Genomic DNA, 19,782 nt, shown 5'->3' with positions numbered 1-19,782 from the left:
TCTACGCTTCTTCAAAATAAAATTCAAGCTGAAGCATGTTGATTAGCGCATGTTGCTAAGGACCAGTGCATGGTGTCAGAATCATCAGTATCAGAATCTGAATGCTTTGTTAATCCCTTAGGACAGAGGTTCCCAAAGTGTGGGGCCCGACCCTAGGGGGGTCTATGAAAATTTTTTTTAAAAAAAGAACGCTTGGACACTGCTAGCATAATGGACAGGTTTTCGACGGGGCTCCCACACAAAGGCAAAGCAGGAGATGAAGCATCGCTAAATATGTTTCCAAACCAACTTCCTTCCAAGCCAAAGACTAGAAAATATGGTGAAGTGTATCTTCCCTTTGGCTTCACCTGCACAAGTGCCAAGGTAGGTCTCCCCTGCCGAATTGGTTTTCCCAGTGACTACGTGCTGGGCTCTCCAAATCACGGACAAACAGTATCCCACATTCTTGATTTTTAGTTCACAAACACTTCTTGTAATAACTAACTACTGCTGACATTTTGGAGATGTTAGCTCTTTACACAGTAAAGTTACAGTGGGATACAAATAATATCAGGCTGATCCTGCCACAATTTGTTCCTCCTGTCCAAATCACAGACAAACAGTATCCCACAGTTGTTTATGTTTTTAAACCCATTTTGCACAGAGAGGCATTTTTTGAGAAATGTATGTTGAATATTATTACACAGGAAAAAACAACTACACTTAAAATAATCACACCGTGACGTCTCTGCCTTTCTAAATGGAGGGACAGTAACTGCATGTGTATATATAAGCGTGTAAAACCTGAAGATAGTCAGATTAACAGTAACAGTATTTTGTCTCTATCTGCCATTCTGCAATTCATCTCATGTAAACAATAACATGGCGCACAGCGTGACGTGGAAAAAGGCACATACCTTTGACGTTGCGTAACGAACTCTGTATTCCTCGTCCACACGTAAACGCAAAAAAAGGGTTTTAAAAAATCTCCATTTTCAGTGATTTGAAACGTCGTTTACGTGTGGACGGAGGCCCAAACGCATAGAAGCAGCTGCGTTTTCAAAAAATACCCATTTAAGTGTGGACTTAGTAGTGTATTTTATTACTACCAGATTTTATTGCAGTTTGATTGTATTTGCTTAATTGTTTACTAAATATATGAGGTGTGAAATAAACCGCAATGGAGTTTGAAAACAAAATATGGATGCGTGTGGTTGGAGGATGTGTTTGCGTGGCGGGGGGACGCTAACATTTTTCTTGTAAAACAAAAGGGGGCCTAGCAAAAAAAGTTTGGGAACCACTGCCTTAGGAAATGATATGGTTACAGTTGCTCCAAGTCAATAAGAACAGTACTAAAGACTGAACTAAATTAAAGAATACAATATATTAAAAAGTTTGCAAAATATAAGAATTAGCTCTAATGTCTGCATATAGCTTATTTATAATGGACAGAGTCACAGAACTGTAAAACTGCACTCTGTAGACTTCTATCAATATCTATAACTATGTCAAATCTACTTTCATATGAACATAAAGAGTGCATACATCAATCTATAAATCACTCTTTCAAGCTGTTTTAGACCTCAAGTAAGCTTCTTATGGTTGCTCTGCTGCTAGAACCAGCGATCTTTCATGTGTTAGGCAAAAGATTTTTAACTACTACATTATATAGTCACTGTGTCAGACATGAAGTATGATGTTTATAAAGAAGTAAAATATAAATTGTCCATTTAGTTTTTACAATTTTCTTCCTTTTCTAAAAATTCAATCCCTCAAGTGTACACCACAAATGTGACCAGATTTCAGTCAGATGTTGTGTTACTTTGCTGTGAGGGAGCTTTGTGTCTACATTCTACATAGACGTCCTACATATGTCTGTATGTTATAGCTGTAAAATCCTTGAGACTGAGCAAACGTGTAGGTAGAATGCTGAAGAACACTTCCATAACTGAAAACACAGCAGTATATGGAAATGAGGTAAGTCTAATATTTAATCTAAATGCAGTTACAAAAAAAAAAAAATCTATAGGTCTTTTGAGCTTGACACCAAAAACTTTTGATTGCTTTTCCTGTGAGGGTAAACCACTGGTGAAGTAGATGAAGCTGGTTCAAGTCTGTATTCACTGGAAAGGATGCATTTGAAGTATGTTTGGAAGAGTGTGGGGCATATGAAAGAGCCCCAGAAAGGTATCATCAGTGCCAGGATGATGGGCTTGTTGCACTGGCCTGTGCTGGTGTGGAACATATGGGAGAGATGGCTGGACAGAGGAGGAGGACTGTTATTTTCTTGTAGTGGTGGTGATGAAGCGGGAGAAAAGGACTGTCAAAGATGGGGAATAACTAGAAGAGAAGATCATATGGGGAGCTGGTAAAAAGGGTGAGGGTACAGATGGCCACAATGACAAATGAATCATGACAGAAATGTCTGTGGAAGATGAAAAAGGAAGCCGAGTGAAAGTGTAAGAACTGGAGGGCATACTCTTCTATTATTGAAATATATTTCAATGTAATTCACTGGGGAGCTGATCCAGGGGTGGTATGTATATAGTGCTTTAGTTTGACCCCCTTCACCTTAAAGGTCACAGTGGAAAGAATCTGTATTTTTTTTTCCTCTAATTCTGTTAACTCCAATGTAAAAGTCTACACCTCAACTACAGTGCTGTGCAGAAGTCTTGAGCCACCTGTCGTTTCTTTATATTTTGCTTCCTAAAGATTAATTAGTCCTGAGCAACAGTTCTCAAGTCTTTCTGAGAGTTTCTTCAGTCCAGTCCTTGGTCAATGACGTGTACCCATTTCCTATTTTCCTCGCAAAATTTATTATTATTTTATTAATGGGGGCAGCTCGTGACTTTTGCACAGTACTGTACTTGTTACCTGGTTGATTCTGGAGCAGAGGAAATGTTGAGAAAATTGTGTCAGGGTACAAGTTACATATACATTGTATATATCCCCTACTAGCTGATATAAATCAAATGAGGAAATAGCAGCATGCGTTTTAAGACAGTAATCCTTGGAAGGCATTTGTAATGCTGCCATTGGTTCTTCATAAAGTTTTTCACAAAGCCAGAAACTGTTTTATCAAGAATGCAAAAGCAAGCTAAACAGAGTTCAAGGTTCACGTTCCCATTTCACAAAAGTCAAAAGCCAGCTATAACTGGAGGTGGCTGTAGTGGATCAGTCTAACTTATAAGGTGTGAAATTGTGGTGAATGAATACGCATATAGGGCTATGTGATATGACCAAAATCTCATATGCCGATATAAGACATTTATCGCCCTGACAACAATATAAATCACAAAAATGTAATATTTTCTGTAAATTCTGTGAATCTCGGGCAACTCGACTTGCGTGAAATTTTTCCAGCCGGGCGTCCTTTACCTGGGGTCGAGTGTTTTAACCGATGCATGAAACTATACATTTTTAGACATAAGTCGAAACGGCCACCATTTTCTTTCAAAGTTTGAGTCTAAGGTTTATTTTTTAGCACCTGACGGCTCTTTTTTTGCTTCTCATCCGTAAACTCTCTGCATACTCGTTCACGTGATTCAGTTTATTTTGAAAAGTCTCAACAGGATCTTGAGCTTTATTGTGAAAGGTTTATGTGGAAAACAATCAAGCGGACAGCGGAGCCACGCGATGGTTTTACTGTCGTTGTTGCTAACGACAACACATAAAAACAGGTGCTCGTCCGTCCGTAGTGTGGTTATATTAAATATAAGAGAATGAGAGAACTTTAAGAAATGAATATAGCCACTGCAGTGACCATCAAAACGATGAAAAAAAATATTGCTGTAAACTGTTTATTTTACGACACCACGAAACAAACGATAGCGTTTGTTGTCATCCAATATCGAACAGCCCTATATGCATATGCATAATATTCTGTCCTTTACTTTTAGACAAATTATAATACCATAAATTCATTAGTATTAGGTTAATATGATACTCATATTGTAAATTGGTGTTTTATCAATCAATGAAACGACTAATGTTCTGCAGCTGATTTTAAATCACAGATTCCCAGGAGAATGAGTTTTTTCCAAAAGCTTCAGCACTACAATCTGTGTCAAGCAAAGGCTTTGGATGCCATTAAACACTTTCTCCCCTGACTCCTCAGTAAGCACCAAAGCATGAAATCTTTTGTGAATAACCCCTGACTTTTTCTTTTTTTTAAGTCAGCCAATTGTAAGAACAAACTGTCTACAAAAGCAAAGCTAAAGAACTCTTGTGAAAAACTGATGCATTATTTAAAGGGTCCAGCCGTTGGGCTCTCCAGTTCAATCAACTGACCAAATCACCATCTTTTATCATGGAATGCACAATGGTGTATGCAGGTAAGACAACACACACTTCAATTCATTTGACCGATTGAACCGGTGACAAAAAAGTTATGCAACGTTTTTCTCAAAAGCACTTTTTATTCACAATCCAAATAACAGACCACAACCAGCCATTTAATATGATTGCCAATCTCTGACAGCTCACTAACCTAAGTGTGAAGCTTTTTATTAATCAGTAAAATCTGTTGAAAGAGCCGTAATTAAAACGCCCCCGCTTCAGTAACAAAGAAGGATGTGCTAACATATTTGTAGCAATTTCCTGTATCTCTTCTTTAGGTGCATAATTAAGCTTGATTTATATTTATATTGTTTAAGCAACCCGACTGCAACAATGAGAATTTTACACCTCCTTGCTTCTGACTATAAGAAAGTACAGACTGTGTGTGCTACAGAAAAGACCCAGGTAAACCTATTTCTCTCAGCAGCCAGGTTGGCTGAAGTGAACTAAATTAGTTTAAGGCTTGGTGTGCAAGCACAACACATCATTCATGCTCACCTAGCGCTGCTCATTGTGATGAGGGACCTTTGAGGGACCTTTACAATCATTATGCCACAGAGCTGAGTTAGTTCAGCTTGTAGCCACATTACTGGAAGTAGTCATTAAACCAGGAGATACCACCACCTCTTTAAATCCAACCATTAACTAGTTCAGTTTATAAATTCGAGAAACAGACACAACCACACACATGAGAATTTAGGTCCCCAGAGAGATCTATGATGTGTGTCCTTCGTCTGACCCCTCAACCACAGTGTAGCACTAAGTGGAAGACTTGACGGTCCCCATTTAGCCTCCCTGACAATATGAGGAAGGATAAATCAGCTAGGCTGCAAAAAAATGGCTTCTGCGAGGTGTTTACAAAGGAGAAAAATCAAACAAGGAACCTTATGCCCTTCCTGACACACAAACAATATGACAAAGTACCGTGCTTTGAGTATAACAAGCTGTGAACAGAGGTTCTGGCAATTTAGTGTGTGGCTCAACAAGATGTACAAGAAAAAATACATATATGTATCTGGGGAAACAGTACAACTGAAAGACATGCTAGTGAATTGTAGAAAGCTGGTAAACTTTTCATGAACATGATGTTTTGGGTGTTAACTGTTTACATAAATTTGTGTGAAGTCCTTAACTCGAAACCATTTAAAGTCCTTAGAACTTTTACTTTGAAATGTAGTTTTAGTTTCCTGAATTTAAGTCGATTCACTAAGTTAAAAAGGAACTTGCAAGTAAACAAAACAAGGAGCTCATTAACCGTTTCTAATAAAAACAATGGCTGACTTCACCCAAGGAAAACCTTTCTTTAGGTGAGATTAAACTGGTACCATTTCTATACAATGTGATACCAGGATTTCAGAAATGTAAAACATTATAGCATCAATTCCCCTTTAATGACCATATCTAATCTTTATAAACAAATTAATTACACAGTCTTGAAACATGCATCTGAAGCCATGACTGTGTTTTTACTGTGCTCTTACCTCAGAATGAACCCTCTGAACGTGAGAGTGCAGGTTCCCCTTCTGGGAGAAGGAGGCAGGGCACAACATGCAGAGGTGAGGTTTCTCCCCGGTGTGTCTCACCATGTGAGTCTGTAGCACCACCTTCTGGTTGAAAGCCTTGCCACAGTGCGTGCACTTGTAGGGTCTCTCACCTGCAGAGGAAGAGCACGATGAGGTCAAGAATCAAGCTGTAATAATGACAATATTTATAATAATATCAAATTTATACAATCTCAATGAATCCCTTGTCATCTCCAGAAAATTCAACAACAAAATTAAAACTATTCCTGGAGATATAGTAATTATTATATGTTATACAATACATGGTTGTGTTTAATGTATGATCATTAAAAAACTCACCAGCATTGCTTCAATAAGAATTTGTCCAACAATATTACCCACATATGTGACTGTCAGTGGTAGGATATCTAATTTTGTTACAGTACAACCATGCAATTTTATCACCTTGGTAACAACATAAGGCTGGTATTACTTCAAGCTAAATTAAGATGACTCAAATACAGTCCTGTACCATTCCAACATCACTGCAAACCACAGAGGTGCAAATGAACCATAATGTGTGTTTCTATAGTCTTTACCTCATCAACTGAAAGGTTGTTTGAGATTCAAAGCACAAGAGAAGTCAATTCAATTCTGCATTAAAAACCCCCAGCTCAGCCCAGCCAAACAATTTAACATGTGGATGATGGGTAAACAACATGTGGGTGGCAGCTACTGGCTACATTAACCTGAACCCAGATGGCTGAACGTTCACAGGAACCACAAGAACATTTGAATTGAAACGGAATATCGAATTCTACCCACACAATCTCTCCATACCACAGCTGAGCAATGGGCCCAGCTGAAGGTGTGCAGTTTTTCCAGATAAGCAGTGCAGCTACTTACGAATTTGTAGCCTTATATGAAAGAGCAAAAGAAAAGAAAACCAGAATAAGCGCTGTTTTTTTCCTGCTCATAAAAATGTTTGTAGCTACCAAAGAGTTTTCCATCAAAAGAAAATCATCAGGATTATTTTTAACCTGTGGTTTTAAGTCTTAATATGTTTTTGTATATCAAATACCCATATATAACAGGAGAAAATGGTAATACAAACTCCATGTTTTAACCATATCAGGGCCAATTGTGGCATAGCTTAAACCCCCCAAACCCTCATTCTGAGCTACAAAAAAGTCCTTGATTATATATGGCTTGTATATTTTAATTTTATTGGACAAAGTGCCTCAAAGGGACATAAAATTTAAAAACAAAATGAAAGAAAACAAAAAGTCTCCAAACACCTTGAAAGTCCACTGCAGGCTACTGAACCCCCATCAATTCAAGCTGCTGACAGTATCCACTCACTCTTCAGGTTTCTGGAACCTCAAATGCAAAATTCATTCACAAATGAAATATAAGAAGCAACCGCTCACACTGTTTCAGAGAACTGATTCAGAGAAGCCAGAGAAATATCTATACCTCTCTCCACCACACATACCACAAGGGCTCAAGAACACTATAGAGGAACAGTGTCAGTAAACAAAGTTGTTACTGCAGTGCACACACAAAAGAAAGTTAAAACCACAAATGGTCAAAGGAGCTTGCAAAGAAAAGCGTCTGGACTTCTTTAAGTTACTTGAAGACGTTTCACCTCTCATCCGAGAAGCTTCTTCAGTTCTAAGGTCAAATGGTGGAGAGTCTCTGATATAAACCTAGTGGGAGTAACCCCCCACAGAGGGACAAAAGGACCCCCTGATGATCCTCTAATCGCGATTAGAGGATCATCAGGGGGTCCTTTTGTCCATTTGACCTTAGAACTGAAGAAGCTTCTCGGATGAGAGGTGAAACGTCTTCAAGCAACTTAAAGAAGTCCAGACGCTTTTCTTTGCAAGCTCCTTTGACTACGATGACCTGGATGACTGAGAACAACCTTCACAGACAAAACCACAAATGCTTCTTTGGTTAGATTTTAAATTCGTTTTAGAAACTATTGACGGGTTCTGAATAGATGTTTACCAGCACACAGGTCAGTAGCCAGCATCAGTGGTGGCGGTGCATTCGTACATGGGGTTTATTAACATCTTTGCTTAATGGTGTTTACAGATTATATAATTGAAGCCTTTGCTTATTTAAAGCAGGACATAGATCAGCTACATTCTGCTCACACAAATGTTTGACACATTATAAAACAAGTAGCTGAATACTATAGAAGCTATACAAGCAAGAATGGCAGACATCTGGCTTTCAAAACTACACCAGCTGATCTCCTCAGTCCCTAAAATAAGAGTTTCCTCAAAAGAAGACTCAAATTACAAAAACGTATTGTTGGCATCCAATTTAACGTGAGCCTGCAGTCTGCTACAAACTATAAAACCCTTCACTTTCAAAGTTTAACATGATGTTTATATCAATTATCCTATATTTAATAGAAATTGATATAAACATCATGTTAAACTTTAAAAGTGAGAAGTTTTTACAGTTAGCCTGCGTGTCTATTGATCCTGCTTATCATTTCTACTTGTATAAATACATTGCATGCGTATGGACTTTTTTTTTTCATTCCACAAACGGAGAGAGTTAAGTGCACACTGCATCCAGGACAGTCTTTTTGTGGTGGTTTTCATCTTTGCTCTGTGTTCATACCTGAATACTAAGAGAAAGATTATGTGTGTGTCCTCATTAGGATAGGGATTTGTGTTGGTGTGTATGGATGTAGCCTGTGGGTTTATATTGTTAACTGGTAATTATGATGCAATGTATTTCAGGTCATTTTATAGAAAAACAGTAAAATAACTTTTTACTTTTAATAAAAGTGTTCTGTGTAATGTATGAATCTGTAATATATTACTTTTTTTTGTGTCACTACAAAAAGGGGAAACACCTCCAAAATGAACAATTATTATTTGACCACACAGCATTGCATAGCAATGTTGGGGATTCCCAAATTTTGTAAACTTTACATTCCTTCACATAAGACTCATAATGCTCATCCTAATATTTTAATTTAACATCTAAGCCAGACCTTCCCAAAGTGTGGGTTCCCGCCCCACACTTTTTTTCTTGTAAAACAAAGGGGGGGCCTAGCAAAAAAAGTTTGGGAACCACTGATCTAAGCTAATTAAAACCACTGTGAACTATCAAGGAGAAACAATTAGATCCTCTTCTCAATGCTGAATGGCTGTCTAAAGTTTTTTTTGTTTATAAATTCATTATCCAGAACAAAGAAAATTAGCGTAAAGGATCCTGTATTGGCCTGAAGTAGATACAAATTCTACCCTCCAGTTTCTGCAGTGTTTTTGCTCTGAGCTTAAATCTCAATATAAGCACCATAATCAGGTTTTTCTTTTTCCATTCTCACTCACCTGTGTGTATTCGGATGTGCCTGATGAGCTGGCTGGGCTTTTTGAAAGCCTTTCCACAATGATGGCAGCTGTTTGTGAACCCACTGCGATCTATGTTTTTCTTGTAGTTTCTTGAAGTAGAAGTAAGTGGCCTGTAAAGGAAAGAACCATGAGAAAAAAATCTAGTTTAATATAGTGTGCATTAACATAGGACCACGGAAGGTCACTCATAATACAACAAAACAGTTTTTTAAGCCTTATGTTTGAGATTTAGACAATTATCCTTTGTGTAATTATTTTCTTTACAATTAAAACAAATGTTTGTTCTATAAGTAAAGACAAAATGGTATGTGGCATTACACACAAGTGCTTTCTGAATGGTTTAATGAGTTTTAAAAGTACTCAGCTGTACACTTACAGGAAATTGAACTTCTTTAAAACAGGCCTTAGTCCAATAAGTAGCATATTTGTTACTAGTCTGCAAATTAACATTATCATAGAAACCATGTCTAAAAGAATAGCTCTGAAGTAGCATAAAGCATTAAATTGGCTTAGCCTCTAGCAGTAACAGGCTACAGAGAGTTTTGAGAACAGCTGCATAGACTCGCTTAAGCATTTTTGTGCTTAGCTCAAATGAAAGATTATCTGACAATGACTACAAATGTACTTATTTTCCATGAACGCCATGAAAGATGGTGCTTTAATTTCATCACTCTGCAGAGCTGCAAATTCACCTAAAACTGTTTTTGCAAAAATGTTTTTTTCTTCATAAAAGATTCATCTATCCTGAATCAGACACCCCTCGGTCTGTACAAAATACTAGATATGTCGATGCTTTGAATTTTTCTTTAAACAGCTGCATGATTCATACCAAATTTTTAACCCAAAGCTTTTCCACTTGACTGTGTCAAATGTAATAAATCAGCATCCTGAAGTGTCTTGTTTGACCTCATTTTGATGTGACTCTTCATATGCTCCTTTATTTGCGCAGACGTCTTGAACTCCTTGTCGCAGGTCTTGCAGGTGTAGACCTTGATGCCCGAGAGCTCCTTCCGATGCTCCTCCAAATGCAGAGAGAGCTGGCTTTGAAGAACAAACTCATCTCCGCACTCAACACAGATCAGATTCTGCAAGAATGGAAACCAATAACATAGAAAGCAGTCTAAAAGAGAAATAAAAGTGCATAATATGCACAGAAACCACAGCATGAGGCATTTTACCTCCTCCTTCTCATGCAGCATGATATGGGATTTAAGGCTGGCGATGCGAGAGAACTTCTTATTGCAAACGGGGCAGGTGAAGTCCGATGTAGTGTGTGTGGACCTGTGTAGCGTGAGGTTGAACTCCACGTTGAACGTCTGTGAGCACTGGTCACAACGATGAGGCTGCAAGAGAAAGAGAAATGAAAGAATGGGGAAAAAAATGACCTTCTGCTGTGAGCTTCTTGTTGCTGCTGTCACTATGTGAAGGCAGATGGAGACAGAGAAGAGACTAAAAAGACAAGATGGAACAGCTGAATCTCAATCAATGTACTACTTTGTCTAAATTAAGAAACTGCTTTGTTGTGAAGGGTAGAGAGTACTGTAAAAAATCCCCATGAGGCAAAAATGGCCCCAATATTAAATTTCTTTTCTATTAGGAGAACAAGCTGACTTCATTTTAGAGTGCTTTTTTGAATCTAGTCAAGTCTGAGAGTGGTACTGACACAGTTGAGTCTTACTCACTCTGGCATACTCAGAGGCCACTGCTCTTCAACCTGGAAAGTGGGAGCAAAGGCAATGGACTTGAAATTTAAATGGCCCAGAGCTACAGGTGCAGCTGCAAATGAAACGAATTAAGCTCCAATTGACATCTTTTTGCTCCCGGTCTCTCTATTCTAACTTTCTCCTCAGTAGCATGGCATTAAGAACTAAATCCCTTAACTTGCCTGTGATTGTGCGCAATGTGTGAGATCCTGAGAATAAAGAAGTGAGAGAGGAGTGTGACCAAAAGCGAGCAAGAAGTGAAGCAGGCAGAGATGTGAGTGCTGCGAGTGCTTTAAAATGCATAAATGAATGTGATGTAGAATGAGTTCCCAAGGAACGCAGTCCGATTATCCTACACCAAGAGAAACCACCAACACAACCATTATCACAGTGTACCCGCTTCATACAACATCGCCATACGTGATCATAAAGAAGTGAAGAGAAGTTTTCAAAATGTTATTTCAAGAATACTTTTTGTCCTATGTGGTGACTCAGGTGCTAGCCATCACACTACCATCATCTTACTTCACTGTTGGCATGATGTTCCTTTTCTGAAATCCTGTGTTACTGTTATGCCAGATGTAGTGGGACACACGCCTTCCAAAAAGTTCAGCTTTTTCTCCTCAGTTCACAGAGTATTTACTCAAAAGTCTTGGGAATCATCAAGATGTTTTCTGGCTAAACTGAGATGAACCTCTTTTTGCTCAGCAGTGGTTTTTGTCTTGGGACTCTGCATGCGGGTCGTTTTTGCCCACTCTCTTTCTTATGGTGGAGTCATGAGCACCGACTTTAACTGAGGCAAGTGAGACCAGTTCTTCGGATGTCGTTCTGGAGTCTTTTGTGACCTCTTGGATGAGTCGTTGCTGCGCTCTTGGATTAATTTTGGTGAGCCAGCCACTCCTGGGAAGTTTCCCCCCTGTTCCATGTTTTTGACATTTGTGGATAGTGGCTCTCACTGTGGTTCACTGGAGTCCCACAGTTTTAAAAATGGCTTTATAACCTTTTCCAGACCAAGAGATCTCAATTACTTTGTTTCTCATTTGTTCCTGAATTTACTTGGATAATGGCATCATGTCTGGCTTTTGAGTATCTTTTGGTCTACTCCACTTTGTCAGACAGGTCAGAAAGTGATTTCTTGATTGAGAACAGGTATGGCATTAATCAGGCCTGGGTGTGGCAAGAGAAACTGAACTCAGCTTTTTGCAAAAAAAAAATGGAAGGAAGGAAACAAGTTTTGTTGTTGACTGCTTGAGGTTTTCTTTTAAAATCTTCACATATCCTTCATTCTTCCTTCCAACTTGATGAAATTCTCAGTTCCAGACGTGCCAAAGGATTCCCACAGCCTAATACTCCAACCACCGTGTTACACTGAGGGGACACTGTGGAGATGTACACCTCTCCCTTCTTTCTCTAAACATAAGCAGTGCATCTGTGACCAGAAAGCTCTAGCTTCTTTCCATATGATCAAAGGATGTGTTTCCAGTGTGCATAATCTTTCTCCAGGTTGTTATCGACATACTTCAGTCCGGCTGCAGTCAAGTGAAGATTTTCTTGGTCTTGTAGTCCATTCGTGTGCACGGTTGTAGTGATTGGCTTCTTTGAGATTTCAATTCCTGACCTGGCTAAGTCATTTACTGGCGTCATGGCAGTTGTTCTTGAGTCATTAGATACATCTCTTACTATTTTTCTTTCCAGAATCTTTGAAATCTTTGGCGTCCGATCTATGCCAGCCTATGATAACTTTGTATATCCATCTCCTCCTGTGTTAGCATAAGTGATTCTTTTTCTCAATTTTAAACTGATCTCCTTTGTCTTTGGCACTTTCTCAAGTGTCAATTCAAACCCTTTCTGTAGCTTTTCTACTGTGTGTAAATGGGAAGATAACCCTCAGATTTAACTTGACTTTACAAGCTTTGAACATTACAAAGTTAAAGCACATCACTGCACAGCTGTAGTTTGTACTATGGCTAAATAAAAAGGTCAGTTTGTCAGAGGGCTAATAATAGTGACCCTGGTCATTTTTGTTTTGCTTAAATAACTGTGTTATTGTGAGCAAACATAAATAACTTAATATTTTTAAAGAAAACTAATATTTTTTAGACATGTTAAAAATCCCTTGCTCTGTTAAAAAGGCACTAGGGAAAAGTTTGACAAAAACTTTAAATTTCATATTTTGTTTGGATCTGTACATCAGTTAATGTTTTTCAGAAACTTTAATAGGAATGTTAGGACTTTCCTATGTGGCAGCATGACATGTGTTAGGTGGGAAAAAGAACTCTGAAACTACAGAGGGAAGACTGCAGCTGACATCATACAGTAATATTTACTGTGCTGTCACTGGAAAGGTAGGGTGAGAAACCATGGTCTTTTGACTGTTTGTAACAGTACATTTCAGAAGCTTTCAAAGTAAATGGCTGTAAATAAGGTGAGACCTGTGCTAAGACTGCCAAACAGACTACAGCAAGTTTAAACTTTCACGCTGTGAAAAATGATCCAAGCTGAAACATCCAGGATAGCTCCAGCTTTAATGCTAAGCTACTAGAGTGGCCCAAATGCAACCTGTAGCTGTAGCTGGGTCATCCACTGCAGCTTTAACACCATGTCTGTCATTCCCTTCACCTGCTCACATGGTATGAGACTAACACTTTCTTCTTTTTCCATCATCACAAACCCTAATACTCCAACCAATTAAATCAAGTAATTAGCCTAATTCTTTTCAAAAAATTTATTTAAGGATTTTGATTTTTTTTTCCATTTGAGTTGACCAGATTCAGTACTTTTAATCTGCTACTTTGCAGATTATGCAAACTCTAGGTCAAGTATAATTTTAGAGTAATTATTTTTATTGTATGCATCGACTACAAGCTACACTTGACTATTAATATTGTAGCATCCAGAGTGGGTGTGATAGAGCCTGACTGATATCAGGTTTAGAAATCACCAGTATTTGGCGATTTAAAAATCAGATATATCAGGTGATATTTTTTTCTATCAGACTAGGGCTGCCACGATTAGTCGACTAGTCACGATTACATCGACTATCAAAATCGTCGACGACTAATTTAATAGTCGACGCGTCGTTTGAAGCTTTGTAAGATCACAAAAGACGTAGGAATGAGTCGTAGGATTTAAGAGTGTAATAACGGACTGAAACAGAAGAGGGCAGCACTGCATGTACAAGGATGCCAGCTGCCGTTAAACCCCGAAGAAGAAGAAGAAGAAGCTGTGTCCCAGAATTCATAGCGCAGCCCAGCTCAGTTTCCAACAATGGCGGCAGCTAGTTAGTTTTAAAATTACTCTTATTATTCTTTCTGGGTCACAAAATAAACGTTGAACATATTTCGTTTTCGGAGACGTCTGTTACCCACTAGCTCGATAGCTAGCCAGGGGCAAGGCTCACTAGAGCCCGTGAGAACACCGGACTCCCGGCAAATCGTTTTCAAACACACCACCGTCTTTCGCTACTCAGGTTAAACATACATAAGTCACTTAGATAACTTAAACATGCTATTGTTTGGCTTTTTTTTTGTATTTTATTTCTTCCTGAGTAAATCGGTTTGGCTGAGATTAAAGTTATAGTTTTTACACAGCTGAATAAACGTCAAGCAGACAACTGATTATCAGAAGTGTGAGATGTTCAAGAATATATTCCAGTGTCCCGTTATATTTTAGATAGCAAGGAGTTTATTAAACTTCACCGAAACAATCTGTAAATTTCATTAAAATTTAATAAACTATCATCTTGTCTTTATTTTTAGTTAGCACATACCTTAAACACTTAAAGCTGTAAGCTAATGATAGTTATATAAGAGCAGATGCATGCTGGTGCAATATGCTGTACGTTTTACGTCCAATGGCTGCATGATCGACTAATCGCAAAAATAATCGGTGACTAGTCGACTATCAAAATAAACGTTTGTGGCAGCCCTATATCAGACAAACAAAACGTAAACATATTCTGCCTGACTATGCTCAGATCACTGGTTGTTGTTGTGGTATTTCAAACATTCTTGCAGAGTGCCCTCTGATGGCCAAACTATGTAACATGAACACTTATAACTTGGTTAATGGGCATTTCTCCTGTATCTTCTTCACTTCTTAAAAATGTTCACTAATCAACTGTTATAAATAAAGGATACAGATATATTGCCAAATAGCTAATATCGGTGTTGGAATTCATTTTGAGGACGTTCTGGGTTTCTAGTAGCAAACTGTAGATGTTAGCTAAAATATTAGGTGTGCTATCATACAGTCAGGTCTATAATTTGTCGTTCAAACACGTCATTTTTGTAGCTTTGCCTTCTACACTTTCACAGTGTCGAGGTTTAAGTAAAACAAGTACAGATCCAGCTTTAATTCAATGGATTTTAAAAAAATATTGTATTACAGGCATTTTTATCCGTAGTGCCCACTTAAATTACTGGACTATGTAAACTAAGTCATTTTAACTAAAAAAAATCTGTGATGACTTAATAAGCACTTTAATTTAGCAGTAATAGAAATCATTTGACATTTAAGCTCGTCAACTTTAAAGTAGTCGCTTACTTTTTTTTAATGTTCCCAACTTTTTGTCAAGGGCTAGATCATTTTCAAGCAAATACAATACACAACAACTAAAACCCTGGACATCATCACTCAACTCAACAAATATTTGAACTGACATTAAATGCTTGAAAATCAATTAAAAAAGCACTACCAGAACTACCCTAAAATCCTGGATGACCGTCAGTGACCTACATCTAAAGTGAGCAGACCCAAGATATTGTGTCCTGCTGACACATCCATCTTGTACCTACCTTATCATTGACCTCATGTTCACGGAGGTGCTTCTGCAGCTGGCTCTCTGTGGTAAAAATCTGGGAGCATATTGTGCACTTCTTATCCTTGAGCTCCCCATCACTGAAGCCCTCTGCCTTAGATTCACTGGGATCCGCATCTGATGACAGGCACAAGAAGTGACACATGAGTATCTTAATGTGCTTTAAGAGGATTTCTCCTGTGAAGGATAGCTAAAGTACATGTTGTACCTCTTCACTAACACAGGTTATGTGTTGCCTGGATATTTTTCTTTGAAGTCTGGATTCAAGCAGTAGGTAGCATTTATATTGTACACGTCACATGACTCTTCATTCAGATAGTGTATTTATGATATAACAGCAGATGTCAGGTCTAAGATTAGCATTAAACATATCTAGAAGCAATATTTGTGAACATAAGTTATCATTCTGATCGTATATGAAATTAACAAAAGTATTTGTCCTTTTCAGCTCATTTACAATCGCATGTCATATGTGCTTTTAGTTATACACATGCACCTGTTTAACTTGATTTCAAGTGTTGCATGTCCACTGGAGTGGTTAAGTCGCCGGCAGGGTCGGACTGTATAATCCAGCCATCAAGTTTGATATAATGTCGGGTCCTCCTCGTTTACTCGTCAATCAGTGGGATCACGGGGTAACATTCAGTTTAAGTTATGCGGCCACCGAGCAGCTGTAACAACCTTGTGTTCTGACAATGTTATCAAATTGCAAAATGAATGCATTTCCACAGCACATGATAACATTTTCTTTGGGTCGTGTTAAATGTGCGGTTGTGACAACTTGTTCCAAGATATGCATCGGCAGCTGGACAGCCTCGCTACAGCGCTTCACAGTATCAAAACAACAATGGCCAACATTTTAGCGCGTTAGCCAAGAAGCTAACGATAGCGAAACCAGCTAGTTAGCAACAACATGCTAACAACGAAATACTATTAAATGTATACTCCATGTAAAAAAAAAAAGCGTACATTAACTAACGCCACACAGCACCGAGCTCCGCTCCTCGCGGACACCAATTTAGACTGGAAGCCAATAAGAAGAGGCACCGAAACGTTATTAATATCATTCCGCCTCAATCACTCCTTCGCCGTACAAAGCAAAGCCCACCCGCAATACTATATCCGGGGACTATATGCACTACATTGAAGTGTTATTATATGCGCTACAGGGGTGTTTGGCAAAACAATAGCAGGTTATTTGGATAGCCCATTATATATATATTTTATTCTTTGCATTTTGGCACTTGTTACCTGTTTCGTCGTTGCTTTGAACTCTCAGTTTGCGAGGCCGGCCCCGCGGCATAGTTCCAGTACTCAGGGTGGGTGTGCTGTGAACGATTTGCTTTTCAAAATGGCGACTCTGTCATCAGTAGACAGCAGCGTCCTCGCGAAGACACACAGCCGCACGGACTAGGGAGACATCTACTGTTTGGTTTGTTGTACTTCACTTTTTGTGTACTACAACAGCAACTTTCAAGTTTTGAAGCTACGTTGTTATGAAATGCTTGGAATATGCGCAAAGCCACTTATCTTAGCAGTAAACGAGCCGTAAAAAGATAAAATAACAAGACACAAGTACAGTCAAATTCGTCAAAATGTTTTTTCTTTTTAAAAAAGGAGGTATTTATTTTCATTAATGGCCAATAATAATAAAATAATAACAACAATAATGATAATAATAATAATCAGACCAACAGACTAAAACACACTTTCTTAGGCATTTCAGATACACTGATTGGAACGTTTTAATAGCCCACTAAAAGAGAGAAAATGCCACAAAGTGAATTAAAATGCTAGTGACACATTAAAGAGCCTATCTGTAAAAGGATGAGTGTAATATTGCTGGCAGAGAATATAAAAGCACCCATAAAATGCTCCGCATTAATTCAACTATAAACTTGCTTTTGACGTAGTTTAAATCCTCTAGGAGTATGAGATAAAAAAATATCATAACGTGCAATATGTTAGTTTGGAGTTCACAATTGAGATCCTAATAATTTTTCAAAGACAAGTTGTAATCTGACTTTAGCTTAATTTAACACCAGCAGAGGGAAGCAATGAGTTATGAATAGCTTTGGTCATTTATGGGCCGAAAATCCTGAAGACACTAACTGGATGATTGTGAAATGTTGCATTACCTGAATGATTGTATACTTCACTCTTATCTCCGGGGAGTCCAAATGATTTGATATCTAGTGAATGTTTTGAACTTTACAGTGCAGACACACTGCTGAATTAAAAGACAGTTGGTGCACACACCCATGCAAATATACCCAGGATGACTAAGGGCATGTTAAAGACTATGCATGCTTCTCATTTGCTTGTCTTTGTCTGATAATAATCTAGGTTTGTATTGATGGCAGCACTTTTCATTTCACACAAAGTCAAAAGGATTTTATTTTATTTTGTATTTTAGTAGGTAAAACACAGGGAAGCAGAGCTCGGAGCTAAAATAGAGGAACAAGACTATTGCTGTTTAGGTTACTGAAACCCCTGCAGAGGTTTGTGGCCAAATATAAATAAATCCTGCTCAAAGTTTCATCCTGGCATTACGGTATATAAGTGTAGAAGAAGAAAACACACCCAAATGCAAATCTAACATATTGACTAACATGTACTCACAGAATTGGAAAAAAAGGCACCACTCCTACTAATTTGAAAAATATTAAAAATACATGCTTTTTAATGAAAAACGATGCTTGTTCAGCTTTGCTCTGTTGCCCTTTTGTTCTGTAGACGTGTTTGGCAGCATGTAAGGATGAGCCTGATTGACTCAGCAACATTTTCCCCAGAGGCCTACAGGTGGAAAAGCAACGACTTTTGTCTGTATTTTTATTTGTTTCCAAAAGGGGAAGTCATCTCCTTGAGTTTTAGTGAATAAGCAAACAACCAAGTGCATGTTCATTGTGTAAGAACATCTGTTCCTGCCAGGCCGCCACTTACTTTGCACGTCCCCTCGTGGCTGCGCAGGCCACTGATCTCACCACTGAAAACAAAAGCCTGGACACATCACTCTGACCTTGTGGGATTGTCCACGCCCCTACTTGCTCCCTTTCCTTTTTCTTTCTTATTCACCCCCCTCACTTTCCTTTCACCACAGTCAAGAGGAAAGTGATCAATCATTAAAACTGTCGTGGGCTCGGTGCAGTGGGATTCTCAGGAAGACCACATCTTTAAGAGATATGCTAAAGCCACGGTGTGATAAAAACACGCTGCGAGGGAAAATAAAGTGAGGGAGCTGCTGTCGTTGGGTCCCATCACTTGCTTTGTCATTCATGCTTAACAAGCCTCACTAAAAAAAAAAAAAAAAAGCCCACTGACAATCAATGGCACTGGCAGTGCTTTTCCACAGACTGGGCTAGACATGAGTCAGACTTGGAAATGCGGTGCTTGTTTGCAGCACTTCGCAAATTAGGTATCTTGTGAATAACTCCCTCCCAATTAAAGATTTAAACCTTGATTTCTTAGCTGTCAGCCGCTGTAGTTGAACTTTAATGACAAAAGACTATTCACAGAAGCGTCAGCTGTCAGGAGCGGTGTCCTTGCTGCTTCACTTTTCAAACCAAGACATTGTTGTCTGCAGATTCACCACAGCCTCACAGAAAGCACAGAGACTATAACTCAGGCTCAAACAAAGGATAAATTCAGACCTAATATTCTCAACATGTAGCACGAGGCCTGGCTGTAAATTCCTTGATGACGGGGAGGGGGGGTGACAGGTCATACGATGACCCTTGCAATGACCCTGTTCAGTAACATTTCACATGCTGCCAGTGTTTCTTCTCCCAGGTGCAGCCGAGACTCCCCCTGTGCTGCCAGAGAGCACTGTCCGGATCCATGAAACCAATCATTCTTTGGCATCATGGAAACAGCGTTTGACAGCCGTGGTCGCCATGGGCATCCTCCCCTGTGACCATCCTCGACGGGGGACCGGGGAGGTAAGGCCATCGCTCAGCAACCCTCTCTGGATGGCTGGTTCACTGCTCTAGAAAGCAAGCTTTTCTGCACGGAAAAGAAAAGCAAAACCAAAAAAATCCTGTAGTTTAGTTTTACTGTGAAAA

General features: G+C 38.8%; 2 protein-coding genes across 2 annotated transcripts in view; one reads left to right on the top strand and one right to left on the bottom strand.

The window, feature by feature from the left end:
- The window catches only part of znf236 (zinc finger protein 236), a 53,641-nt gene extending 36,527 nt beyond the window's left edge, over nucleotides 1–17,114 (bottom strand). Inside the window, exons 1-6 of the mRNA XM_082551445.1 lie at nucleotides 16,973–17,114; nucleotides 15,699–15,838; nucleotides 10,378–10,542; nucleotides 10,106–10,284; nucleotides 9,179–9,309; nucleotides 5,799–5,971 (exon numbers count right to left, since the gene is read on the bottom strand). Coding sequence (XP_082407571.1) covers nucleotides 5,799–5,971; nucleotides 9,179–9,309; nucleotides 10,106–10,284; nucleotides 10,378–10,542; nucleotides 15,699–15,838; nucleotides 16,973–17,024 — 840 coding nt within the window. The 5' untranslated portion in view covers nucleotides 17,025–17,114. The remainder of the gene's footprint in view (nucleotides 1–5,798; nucleotides 5,972–9,178; nucleotides 9,310–10,105; nucleotides 10,285–10,377; nucleotides 10,543–15,698; nucleotides 15,839–16,972) is intronic.
- A 2,460-nt stretch (nucleotides 17,115–19,574) lies between these two features.
- The window catches only part of LOC309717137 (zinc finger protein 516-like), a 66,140-nt gene continuing 65,932 nt past the window's right edge, over nucleotides 19,575–19,782 (top strand). Inside the window, exon 1 of the mRNA XM_082551450.1 lies at nucleotides 19,575–19,659. The gene's annotated coding sequence lies outside the window, so the exon portion shown is untranslated. The remainder of the gene's footprint in view (nucleotides 19,660–19,782) is intronic.

This window comes from Aulonocara stuartgranti (genome assembly GCF_965226115.1).
Source record: "Aulonocara stuartgranti genome assembly, chromosome: 11".
Lineage (NCBI taxonomy): Eukaryota > Metazoa > Chordata > Actinopteri > Cichliformes > Cichlidae > Aulonocara > Aulonocara stuartgranti.
Note: the sequence above shows the minus strand (reverse complement) of the source record. Positions and strands in the feature narration are given on the sequence as shown.